The sequence below is a fragment of the Cupressus sempervirens genome, chromosome 10 (assembly GCF_028749045.1).
Source record: "Cupressus sempervirens isolate cs-2001-9-10 chromosome 10, ASM2874904v1, whole genome shotgun sequence".
NCBI classification, from domain to species: domain Eukaryota; kingdom Viridiplantae; phylum Streptophyta; class Pinopsida; order Cupressales; family Cupressaceae; genus Cupressus; species Cupressus sempervirens.
In genome coordinates, this window is record NC_143127.1 from 264802682 (window position 1) to 264816015 (window position 13334).

Here is a 13334-nt window from a genome sequence, read left to right on the forward strand (position 1 = left end):
GCTTCATGATCTCAATGGTCTCTCACTCTCTTACCTCCCCTTCCATAAATGTTATTTCACAATTTAATATTTTCTAAGTACATACCATACCCTTTAGGAGAATTTTGTTCAGTTTAACTGCACACTTGTATGCTCAAGTTTGCTATGTGAAATTTGGTGAAAGTTGTACTAAATTCAAATGTGAAACATTAATGGTCAAGTTATAGCATAAATGTTATACATTTGATGATGGCACTAGGCAATTGCATAGTTCCAAGCTAAGTCACAGGATTCGCCGAATTTCATCCATAAGATTTGAATTTCAGCAAATTTTTACTCTTTCCAAACGTCATCCGAATTTTATGATATTTAATATAATACCATTATTTAATATAATATATTAGTTTTAACTGATATTGAGTTATTTAGTCAAGTTATTTAACAATGTTAAACTGTTTTGACAATTTTATGGAAATATTACTTATATTTAAAAAATCATGAATATATATATATATAACTAGAATTTCATGTCGACTGTTTTTTCTAAATTTCTACCCTTGCCAAATTTCGTTTGAATTTTTTAATTGATGAACTCAAATTCGAATTCAAACCTTGTGACTTAGGTTCCAAGTACTTTCAAGTTTCAACCATAGATTACAATTCTATAACCATCATGGTTAATGTACCATCTTAAATTTAACCATAATCTTGTAATATAATTTAACTACTAAGTTGGAATATGATCATACAGTAACAATATCCTCTAACTACTAATTAGGAATGTGATGCATGCAAGGATATGTGATGGTTTGAAGGGTTGCCTACTTAACAGATGAATCTCATGTATTGCTATGACAATTCAATCAATGTAAAATGTTGTAAAAACATTGTGATAATTCAAAGAATTAGGAACTCCTCCAGTGGGGCCATTGGTCCTTGCTGACAATCTACATACTAGAAAGTTCTTCAAACAAAAACTTCAAGTGAGTCTTTGCATTCCTATAAATGGAAAAGTCTCTTCACTGAGAAATGCTTCATCAAGGTGTCAAAAATCCTTTGATAATTCAAGTGAGTCTTTGCATTCCTATAAATGGAAAAGTCTCTTCACTGAGAAATGCTTCATCAAGGTGTCAAAAATCCTTTGATAATTCCTTTGATGTAGATATAGGAATTCTCTTGGAGTGAGGAAGGTATAGACTTTTATTATGCTCTGAGGCTGATAGTAACTATAGTTGCCAAGAACGTTCATGGTCACTTTAGCGCTCTTAAAGTAAAAATTAATGAAGAGTATGCAATGGTATAACACTTCACACAATTACTATCGATGCACTTCAATGGAGACCTTCATATGGCAATCTCTCAGGCAAATGAACATGGGTCATTGTTTATCATTTGGTGGAGTACTTGAGGTCTTATAGGCGAAGCGAGCCTCCATTAGAATAGATAACTTGGTGGAAGTTTCAAATATTGTGATGCACGCAGTCAATGTTACTTTCCAACAATTCACCCAATATTTAACAAAGCCAAAGTGTTGACCCTATGGTAAGACATTGTCAATTAGTGACAAACCACTTAAGCTATCTCGAAAAGTCGGTTAATACTGCAACCGAGCTTTCCACTAGGTAGCAGATTATAGTGTAGCCCGAGCAAATGATGATATATTGTGTTAACCAAGCTCACAGTATAAACTGAGCTATTCATTATTATCAATGGGAAACAAGTCTCATGTGTGAACCGAGTTCACAGAGTTAATTGAGCTCTCTATGTAAACCGAGCTCCTATATCACCCAAGTTCCACAGTGTCATCCAAGCTTCCAATACTAATTGAGCAACAGTGTCACCCGAGCTCACTGTATTGCCCGAGTGTTAGCAAAAGATGAAAAGCACTGTATTGCCCGTGCTTCAATACTTGAGCCGACTTAAAGGTATAACTGATTATTATGAAGATATCTATTGTGGGAGCCAACTTGGTATAGAGTTATTATTTGAAGGGTATATAAGGAAGAAAAATTCATTTGTCTAAGTGTGATAGTTGAAGAAAAGAAGATACATGATTATTTTGGAGACAAGAAGCGAATATGGAGCATAATATCTAATCAAGCTACAAGGCAGTATAAAGGGAAGAGTAGAGATTCATCCATCACACTCAGGGGATCATATTATTCAAAGGATCTTATTCAGCAAATCAAGTTGCATTGTGGAGATCATCTTGTTGATTCATCCTAACAGGTGCATTAGTCAAATCCTCTAACCAAGTGGACCTAACAGTCTTATGCTAAATCTCTTAACAAAGTAGATACTTTATTATATTGCAAAATCCTTTTGCAAGGTGGACCTAGCAGTCCTTCATACTCTTAATAGAGTAGATCACCAGAAGTGATCAAGTGTAAGCCCTAATAGGACAACTTTATTACTACAGTAGTGAAGCTTGTGAGTGTCATCCCCACCCTAGTTTTACCTTTTACTTGGAGGGTTTCTGGGTTACCATATCTTGTGTCAAAGTGTTATGGTGTTGATTTCTTTATTGTTTTATGTTCATGCATGGAAGTAGATTAGATAATCTAAAGAAGTACAGCTGAAGTAATCTTAGTAAGAGAAGTTTTATTGGTTCTTGATTCACAACCCCCCTGCTCTTAGTCACCTTCTTGTCATTACATTTCCAACATAAATATCATTTCTGCAGGCTCTAACAACAATTTCCTATGCAGAATGCTCCCTCCAGACAGCAATACCAGCAGATTCATTGTATCAATAATAGCTTCCCATCCTCACCCCCTGTTGCCTGCTACCTGATTTGGTCACTGAAATATTGCAGCTGCTGGACAGAGGGTTAATAAGCATCCCACAATAAACATCTGGGCTTAAGCCATGCCTAGCCAGTAGGATTCATTCACGGTTCAAAAACACAAAAGGGTATAAGTGCCCAAGCTTCTAGCCTCACCATAGAATATCTTCTGTTTTAAATTCTAATGAGAAAGATTGCACTGTAGCAACAGCAGCCACTCCTCCACACTTGGATATCTTTTTTAAATATCACCATGCATGACCATGAGAAAGGAATATCCTCACTTCAAGGTATGGTTTTGGATTAGCTTTACAGGGACACCATTAATTTTTCCTGCCTCCTCCAGAACTTTCGTCCCCAGCCAAGTATTGCATCCAGAATTTTCGCCCCCAGCCTAGTATTGCATCTCGAAACATCTCCATTCATGCACTCCTCCCAAAGAGCCAGCCACCCCTGCAAAAACCCTAGCCTTGCTCTAAGTTGATTATTTAGCAGTTTTGTCAACTATTTGGTAAGCAAGATCTAACACCACAGTGAAAACTCCAGCTGGCACTGGCTGAAAGTGTTAAATGATTTGAACAATTTTGGAAAGATTTTGTTTTAATGCTTAATTTTCTGATTTTTGAAGTGTATCAATATCTTCTTTGAGATTTTAGGAAAAAACATACACATGAATGCATACAGATCTATAACATCAAATCGACATTTCACCCAAAATGTGCATAACTGATAACATCTTGCTTATTCAAATCACAGTGGCAAACAAATTCAAAATCTGTAATTGAACCAAATATAAACCTGTGAACATTATGCACCACATAGTAGCAGCCCTGGAGTGGATTCACAGAGAGGTGGGCGCTCAAAATGCACTAGCAGAAGGTCGACCAAAGACAGAAATATTCAATGTCTAACAGCAGAGTAATGTATGCCTCTAACAGAAGATTTTGGGCGTTAATGGGCAGTCAACCAATTGTCCCACACACAGGTAGATCCAACGCCAATGATAAGAAATAACCGTCACTGCAGCAGGTCAAACCAATACCCAAATTTCTGAAAAGAATCATGCCCAGCAGGAGTGAGCTCCAAACTCCCATTAAACAGCTGCCTCCAATGAAAATGATGCCAAAATACAGTCAATGAATCCAGCCCAATCCAGGCTGAAGTCGTCTTTGATTGCAGAGCCTGGGCACTAATTTTGCAAATTAAGATAATGCCTATCAATAGTGCAATTGACCTCCAGTTGGGAAAGCAACACCTTAGCCACCAATCACTGTATATGTCTCTTAATTGGCAGAATTTTGAACCAAGACACAATAATTTATAGAATTGCAGATCAAACTCTTCAATCTTGCAATAGGTAACGTAATCAAAACTCCAAACAATAACTCCCATGCACAGATAATTAAAGTAAAGGAGATTCAACAAAAAAACAGATTATAATGGAATCATTTTACCTCAGCAGTGATTTGAAAACCCTTCTCAGCTTCTTAGAGCAAACCCTTATACTCCAGCACGGGATCTGAGAATCAGTAACTCAGAAAACCACAAAGCAACAAAAACAAATAATATTCAATCGGATGCTTGTCTCATCAAATGGGCTCATATTTATATTCTCCAAATGGCACCAATTTCCCAAACATAACTCCACTTAAGAAGCTTCCTCAATGCAACATCATCTTATAACATTAAACATATTAAAGTGTTATACAATATAATTTATTAATTTCTTTTGGTTCCCCAAAATGACCTTTTCAACCATATCATAATATTCCAACACCAGAAGGCCACCGTTTCTTGTGCCCAAGATTTAAAACTCTCCAACCCGGTTCCAACAAGCTTTGACACTAAGGTAGCTAAACTACAATACCAGTAAAAATAATCTCAGTATATTTAGTTGAATAATAATAATAATTTACACGTCTTGCAAAAATTGCTGAAGAAGCATTAGAATCAAAATTTGACAACACGTGAGTGATCTTGATGAAGAAAAACAATGAATGAACATAATGGGGTGACTTACTAAAAAATAAGCACTCCCTCCAAGATTCTTGGAGCCCAAACCAGAAGCCATAAATAAAAACTAAGAGCATCACCCAACTCCTCTAACTCAACTAAGCTCATCAGAACCAACTATTGACTTACGATAAATAGTAAGGCCACTGGAAAGCCAAGTAACTCCATAACGAAGACCCTCAAATCCCACTATCAGCTCACGAAGGTCGCTATGATGAACTGACTCAATCAACAGTATAGACTTGCTAAAAATGGGGACACTACAGCTACTCAAGGATTGCTTCTAAGGCCTCTAGTAATGAATTTGTGGGTGATGGTGAGGTCAATGGAACTCCCAGTGAGATGCAAAGCCATTCCAAATGGATTAGGAAAGCAGGATATAAGGACCTTAGGCACTTGGAACCAGAGTAACGAGAATTGCGCTGAAATCGCGTGAATCACCGATTCAACGATCAGATTCATGCATGCCGATTTTTTTGGTGTCGGAAATCGTGATCGGCAATTTCATCGGGTGAATCGCATGTATCGGCGATTCACTCAAAAAATCGCCTGAATCGCCATTAGAAATCGCCAAAAATCGGTTGGTAGCAGCAAACATGTTTAGTTGGAAATTAAAAAAAAATCACTTATGTTTTTTGCTTTCTTTTTTACCTTTCCTCTTTGTTATAACCCTAAAGGGCCTTCTAATTGTTAAGCATGACTAGAAGAGAGGAGAAGAGAAAAGAAGAACCATAGGTTATAAAAAAAAAAACAAAACGACGACAAATAAAAAATGTTTAGAATGCATAGCGGATGATGCCCAAGGGAAGGGAAAGACATAATCAGGTAGTAAAACATCAGCGGTTCCCAGAAAGAGTGTGGAATCAGAAGAAAATCACAAAAACACTGTGTTCCATGTAGTTTTGTGTGAGTTTCAGAGTGCTAATTTGGTCTTGGTGGTGGGGGCGCTGCCCCTCGACCCCGCTGGGGGCGTTGCCCCCTAGACCCCCAGTCGCTGCGGTTATCAGCCGTGGGAAGTCTGACCAGTTGATGAGACCTGAAGCTGTTGCAGGCATGGAGTGTCTATGGTGGAGAGAACAACAGAGCAAGCCTTTCAAGAGGGGTGATATGCTTTGAAGCACTTGGAGTAGGTGTTGGATGTGAAGTTGTCTTATAAAAACTCTTTACCCCATGTGGTAAACACAAACTTCCATGTTTATATATGTAAGTTTCAATTTCTATTTGATGATGTTATAGTGTGTTTAAGTTATATTCAATAAAGGGTGCATGAAATAAGTCTTAAATTGTTAAAATCTCTACATTTAAAGGGTTTTTTCAAATTTGCCGATTCATCGCCGATTCACTGGCGATTCACCCCCGATTCACAATTCGATTCGGCCGTGCCGATTCCGATACGATTCCGATTCTTGTTACTTTGCTTGGAACTATATCTCTGCCTACCAAAAAGATCAAGGTGATGGCACCGCAGATCTGGGCAACTTTACAAACTTTTGGTTACTGAGCAAACTTCTAAATTTATATGATATTTGAGTAATGTGAGTTTCCATAGTGTGGTATTACTTGGACTTTTTGTTGGAATTTTTTAACTCTCTGAGTATTTTCAATAATCAAGCTATCACTTTGATGACTATTTTCCACAAGTTGTCATTTCTCTATGACTTCTAACTCATGCACATTGCCCAATGATCACAAGGCAACAAACCACACAACACACAAGTGCCTCTAAGCATTTCTTAGTGTAGCGGAGGCAAACATAGATCTGGTATTTAGAACTTCTTGTTTTTAGTTTCTGCACATACAACTTTTCACTTTTATGATTTTATGAGTGTGGCTGCCCTTTTTGAGAGCATAGGTATGTGCATTTTATTTTGATCTGCTGGTACTTTGTGAGGGATGACTCATAACCGGTGATTAGCCAGCCTCTGAGACACTCATTTCATTTACATGGCTCAATTAATGATATATTTTGAAACCAACAAAATATAAGTGCATTCAATAGAAGTTTATCTCTAAGAGGGTTCATCGAGAATTCCATGCAATCATCATATTATTCTTGATCCAAAAAGTGATTGTCAGTTCCAACACAAACTAAAGGTTCTTTAATTTCCACTCATTTCCGTTTATAATAAAAATGTAATGGGTGATAGAATGTACCTCTCTCAGAAGCAGCTCTTGAAGAAAACTTCCCTGAGGTGCAAATAGAAGGGAAATAAATTCTTTTGCAGCTGGATCAATAGGAGATGGTACTGTCTGTGATTTATCAGTACCTGCAGGTGCTGAAGTCAATTTTTGGAATGTTGCAAACCCATTCATGATATCCTCAACCCTTTTAACCTCAAGCCGATCACTTTCTCCATATAAGAAATATTTAAGAGCAGCACGTGTCCTAGGACTGGAAAATAAATAATAAGGTTAGAGAAATCAAGTTTCCATAATCCATAATTATTAAGCAGAAAGACTTCCAGACAAATCGTAAAAAAAAGAATTAGAGCATTCATGTAGAAGACATTTTGGACCATACTTTGTGACCCATAGTAGATCAAGGCTTTAATCCTTTTTGTTTCAATTTGTCCAGAAGTCTTTCTACTTAATAATTAAGCTTGTGCAGAATCATAGTGCAGACATAACTACAAGGTATGGTCTTAATTTTTAAATATCAATGTTCTGAGATATCAATGCTGTAATCCTCTTTTTGCACTGTAATCCTTTTTTTGCAATTTATTGATGGTCTTTATACTTAATAAATTATTGTTTTGCAGAACAATAGCATCAGATGAATATACATGGAAACGATATGAATTATGAATTAAATTCACGTTTTAAAATTTTCAGGAATACAACAAAGATCATTGCATACCTGTCATCTGTCATAAGTCGCTTGGATAAGTAAGGATAACAATCATTTATGATTGCATAATCTGGATCTGCCTTTAATCCAATGCCTTCAAGCACTGCAAATGCCTTAAGAATGAGTGCAAAATAAGGCGGAATCACAAACACATAATCTTCAGAAATCTTTGCCAAGTCTTCTGTTACCTGTGATGTCAAGAGTATTTGAAAAAAGTCATGGTTTTTAGTAATAAACGAGTAATCAATTGATCTATAGCATGAAAATAAATCCAAAAAATGAATAATTATTAGAGAGGAATTAAAATAAAAAACTGTAATGGTAAAACTAAAACCTTTAAGTGAACTGAAGCATATCTTTTTAATGGCTACAACATTTTATTTTATTTGGCCAATCTGCCATTATTATATCTGAATAGCACACAAGATACCAAAGATGGGTGGCAGGGGATGGAGAGTGAGGTGGGAATCAGTATTTCAGGCTTTTTAACTTCTGAAAATATGAAATCATATAAAAACTTAGAAGAACAACCATCAAGATGCAAACACCAGTTTTAGAATAAAAAAACATGGCATACAATAGCTTTGCCTTTCATTAACAAAAATAGGCACCAACCCAGATTACATGAGTGAGCACCAACTTCATCCAGCAGAAGCACCCACTTCAGTTTGAGCACCAACTCAAATGCAGAACAACAACAACAATAAAAAAATCAGAACTCGCACACAACACTTCAAATACACCCTGCAAGAATTACACAACACCACTGAAACATTTCTTGACTCCTGATTTTAGAAAAGCTTGACTTTCATACACACTTGGCTTCATCTCATATGCTTGACTCCATAACCTCCTCTAAAATTCTGTAACAAACCTTTCTTCAATTCTGACAGTAAATCTCATACAGAATTTCCCTTTTGTTCAAGTTAACAGATCTGCTATGATCTTCTACTGTATATATATCTGCTTTTTCTATTTTACAACACAACTCACTCTACAACTAAAATGGATTTCCACTATTTATATCTTCAAACACATCACTGCCTGCAATCAGTGTCACCAATTTTTCTTTTAGCACCCAGCTGCACACCCTTTTCGATTTCAGTCATACATCACCAATTACCACTCATTTTTTAATATGTATTTCAATTTGGTCATACTCATCTGTCTTCAGCAACAAAACATTTTTCCATAGACTCTTTCTGCATAAAACTCATACCCCACACTACCAAACAACCACACTTTCATCGAACACACAGAATACCAAAGAAAACAGCTCCTTAAAATGCTGCTCACTTCACCAACAGATATCAATCCCTCTGTATCATTTTACACACACGCATGATGACCCACACAGCTTTTGTTTTTGGCATTGCATGTGCACATGATTTATTTGAGAAAGTAAAATCAGAACCCCTAACACATTCAAAGCAATTTCTCCAGTTTTCAAAAAATGCAGGACCAATTTAGGACAAGCCATCCACCATAAGACCCAGCACTACTCCCTTTTGATTTTCTTTGAAAACTGAACCTAACAATTCAAATTCACACAGCTCAATAAATGACCACTCAGCACGGAAATAATGCAGCAAACCATTTCTTTTAAAGAATGGCACCCAAGCGTTCACAAAAATAACAATACTCCCTTTTTTAAAAAGCGGCACCCAAGCATTTATAATCAACATCCTGTCACTATCCTGTCGGCTGCAAAGATACCAATTCCCTTAATTCATGACATTACACAAAGTTGGAGCTGCTGACCTTGAAAATGGCCCTTCAAACAATAATAATGAATCTTGTAAACCCCTTAATTAGATGGATTGATTCCATATTCGAAAACTAAGATACCAGTGCATCCAGAAAATCGCCCAAGGCTGGTTCTGGTGCGTTAGGATGTGCCAATGCATTAGGATGCTGCACCAATGCGCATGGGAAGCTCATCCAGCATGTGCGGATGCACGTGGGATCCATCCAAGAGCATCGAAGAGAACCCAGACAGCATTAAGGTGCACCTGGAGAGCATTTGGACTATTTCAATGCCCAGTCACTTAAGTGACTTTAAAAAGCATGTGTGTAATTGACTTTTTAATTATATTTTTTCTCTTTTTTGCCCCAAAACCCTAAAACAGCGCTAAAAGAGGCCATTCATTGCTTATTCTTCTCATTTTGTTTGCAGCTGGGCTCTCTTCTATTTGGTCTCCATTTTGGCATTTTTAAAGCAAGGTCATTATTTTTGAAGAGGATTATTCGTAGGGTGTCTAATAGCTTCTACAAAGGACGTCTAAGCATCTAAGATAAGCATTTGATCCATTTCATGAGAGTTTTTACTGATTTATTTTGAGATGTTAATGACTTTTTCAAATTTTGGAAGACTTTTTCAAGTTTTTCCTTTTTTTTTTCTTTTCTAAAGAAATGAAAGAACAAGTTTAGCTATCTTTTTTTAGTAATATTGCATCGTATATTTGCGTTTGTATGTTTGACATTCATAGTTTATTTAAATATTTCTAATTTAATTATTTTATTTTCTTATTAGGTTCATAGTTTGTATTGTGCAAGAATGGCCACTACTAGTAGTCAAAGTTTAGCATAGGGCAAGGTCAACGAAGTGATAACTTCAATATTGATGTAGCATCTTTATTATGGGAACACACCACAAGATTATCAAAGGTTTTAGGAGGTGGCTCATACATTTGGAAATGCAATGTATGTTATAGTAAACCATTCAACAACTCATATTTTTGGGTCAAAGCTCATTTTATGGGCCCTAATGGTTAAGTAATAGGATTTAGCAAGGGAAGCAAAGATGAAAAAAGGATGAGTGATGCATAGTTAGCCAAATTTATAAAAGAACAAGAAGTTGCTGATCCTTTAGTGAGCAAATAAAAAACAAGTTTGCATAAACCTTCATCAACAAAGAGCAAAGTGAATGTGCCCACCAGTCATGTTGCATCCTCCAAACATCCATTCTTGCAAGTGGGAGAGGAAGATGAAGAAGTAGAAGTTATTACCCACAAAAGAGGTCCATTGGATCAAACATTCAAAATGGAGGCAAGAGAGCTTGCTGATGAAGCAATTGCACATTGCCTTTATTTCAATGGTTTTCCTTTCAATTTGGTAAGATCGCCATATTGGAAGGAAATGGTCGCAGCCATCCCTTAAGCGCTAGCTGATTATACTAGTCCTGGGTTTGAAAAGGCACGTAGTACTCTTTTGCAAAAAGAAAAGATTTCTATAGACAAAGCTCTTCAACCAATTAGAACTTCTTGGAAAATTTCCAGTATAACTATTGTGTCTAATGGATGGAAAGATACAAGAAACTGACAATTGATTAATGTGATTGCAATCTTCCCCAAAGGGGCAATGTTTTTGAGGGTGGTTGATTGTGAAGGATAATTAAGGATTCACAATTCTTTTCTAGAATTCTCATTGAGGCAATAGAGATGGTGGGAAGTGAGAATGTGGTCCAATGGTCACAGATAATGCCAAAAATTGTAGGGGTGTAGGTGCTTAGGTTGAGTCTCGATATGACCAAATTTTATGGACACCATGCACCATACACGCTCTCAACTTGGTCATGCAACAAATTGGCACCCAAATAGATTGGGTGAAGCAAATATACCAAGAGGGAGAGGAGATACAAATGTTCGTGACAAACCAACACATGTCACAATTGATATTCAAATCATTCTCCAAGTTGGAGCTATTGAAGGTAATCAGTTGCGCTTTCACCTCTCGGTTTAACTTCTTCGGCTTGTTATCGATTTTCTTTCCTCCTTGTGCATGACCGGGTATTCCAAATACCCGCATGAAGTCCGGTGCCCTAAATGAGATTACCAAGTCCCACCCGAGATAAGCAAACGAACTGGTTCTGGAGAACCAATCATAGGTCTCAATCATTGTGCACAAAAAGCCTTCCTAATCTCGAATGCAAAACACTAGCATTTGTATCACCCATTCCACCTGCGCCTTCCGGATGCTATTCTTCACTAGATGATTCTCAAGTGTATCCTGCCACCATTTCCTGCATTCGGCTCCATTCAATCTTCCGAAAGAAATATTCCGAGGTGTGAGGTGAGTTGGAGCAGCCATTGGTTGTGCTGCCTTTTTTATTTGTGCCTGTGCTTGTACCTCCTGCAACACGAACACTTGAGGGAAAAGTCTTCACAATTTTGTTCATGTTTGTGCTGGTTACTGAATCTTTGTCTAACTTCTTTCAAGCTCTCTTCCCGGCTGACTGCATAACTGTCTCTTCTTTTGTCCTTTTGTGTGAAGAAGAAATGGTTAGGGTATTCTGCTTGACTCTTCCCTACAATTCCTTCAGATTTGTTGGGTCCGTACGACTCACGAACTAACCAAATTGCGTGCTTAAAAACAAAACACAATATGGTGCCTTCTTTGCTTTTGATGTCTTTGTTTTGTAAGTCCATACGACGCCTTTGTAGTTATACCTTAAACGTGGTCAATTTAGTCATGTCCACACGATCATACAAAGGCATTGTCTCCTAATGGTCCATATGATGTTCCTTGATAGTTTGTACGGTAGTAGCTAGTATCTCTAGTCGTATGGTACATGTTCACCCTTTCCTTCTACCAAGGCCATCTGGTGCAGGGTGACAAAACAATCCCCAATTCTTTTTCTCGGGTCCGTACGGTAGTTTCCTCCTACTTTGATCTCTCAATCGGCCGTACAGTGCCTTTCTCTTGTGCTTTGTATGGGCCCACGAATTGCACCATGTACTTTTCTTCTGTCCAACCTTCAACCACTTCACCTTGTCTGTAACAAGTCCTTACATCGGAAACAAGAACTCTGATGCCCAACCAAGAAACAACTCACAATTCCTTTCCTCTATCCGTACAGTCTACGCAACTGAGCCCTTTCCTCCTAGCCCACTACTCTTTCCATAGCCCATACAATGGATGATCTCTATATATTTTCCTTGTTCGTACGATGGTCTAGTTCTCTCCTCTCTCAGCATGTTCCATACGGTGGATAGTATGCTCCGTACGGTATATGTCAGTACGGCGGTCTAGCTATCTCCTTTATAATTGCATGCACGGATTATGTTGACCATACGGGGGGCTTTTCCTCAACTTGGCCGTACAGTGGAATTTAAAAAAAATTCCCCTTCTCCAACTTAGCCTTATGGTACTCAGCTTTACTTGCACTTCTTTGCTCATCATGTCTATATGGTAGTGTCATATGGGTGACTATGATCTACAATGTCCGTACAGTGCTTGTTAAAGTGATCTCTCCAAAACTAAATTAAAAAAATGAAGTAATTTTAATCTAAGTCTTCTTTGCTCTCACTCTATTTTTGGCATATGTCTCAATAATTATTATTATTTTCTATATATATTTTATTATTATATACTACTTACTATTACATATTTATATTGCCTCCGAGTTATTCGTCCGGATCTCATTCTCTCCCTAGACCTTATTTCTTTCATGGTAAGATTTTAACTTTGAACCATTTACTGGATTAGTCCCTTCCTATCCAATGTCCATATTTTGATTGCTCTATTATCGCCCACTTCACGAATCTTGTATGGCCCGACCGACTTCACTTTAAATTTTTTGGGTTTGATTTCATTACGCCTGTTGTATTTTAATACCAACTGGCTTGGTTGGAACCTGTATAGTTTTAAGTGCTTGTTGTGCCACACCTTGCGTCTGCACTATGAAACTTTAGTGGCCTATTGTGCTTG

At 37.3% G+C, this 13334-nt stretch overlaps 1 protein-coding gene across 3 annotated transcripts in view; it reads right to left on the reverse strand.

Moving 5' to 3' along the window:
* LOC149533650 (uncharacterized) overlaps positions 1-13334 on the reverse strand; it is a 164579-nt gene that overhangs the window by 6307 nt on the left and 144938 nt on the right. For all 3 annotated transcript variants that reach the window (XM_089803946.1, XM_089803945.1, XM_089803944.1), the window contains exons 7-8: positions 7635-7813; positions 6932-7169 (exon numbers count right to left, since the gene is read on the reverse strand). In XM_089803946.1, coding sequence (XP_089660072.1) covers positions 6932-7169; positions 7635-7813 — 417 coding nt within the window. The remainder of the gene's footprint in view (positions 1-6931; positions 7170-7634; positions 7814-13334) is intronic.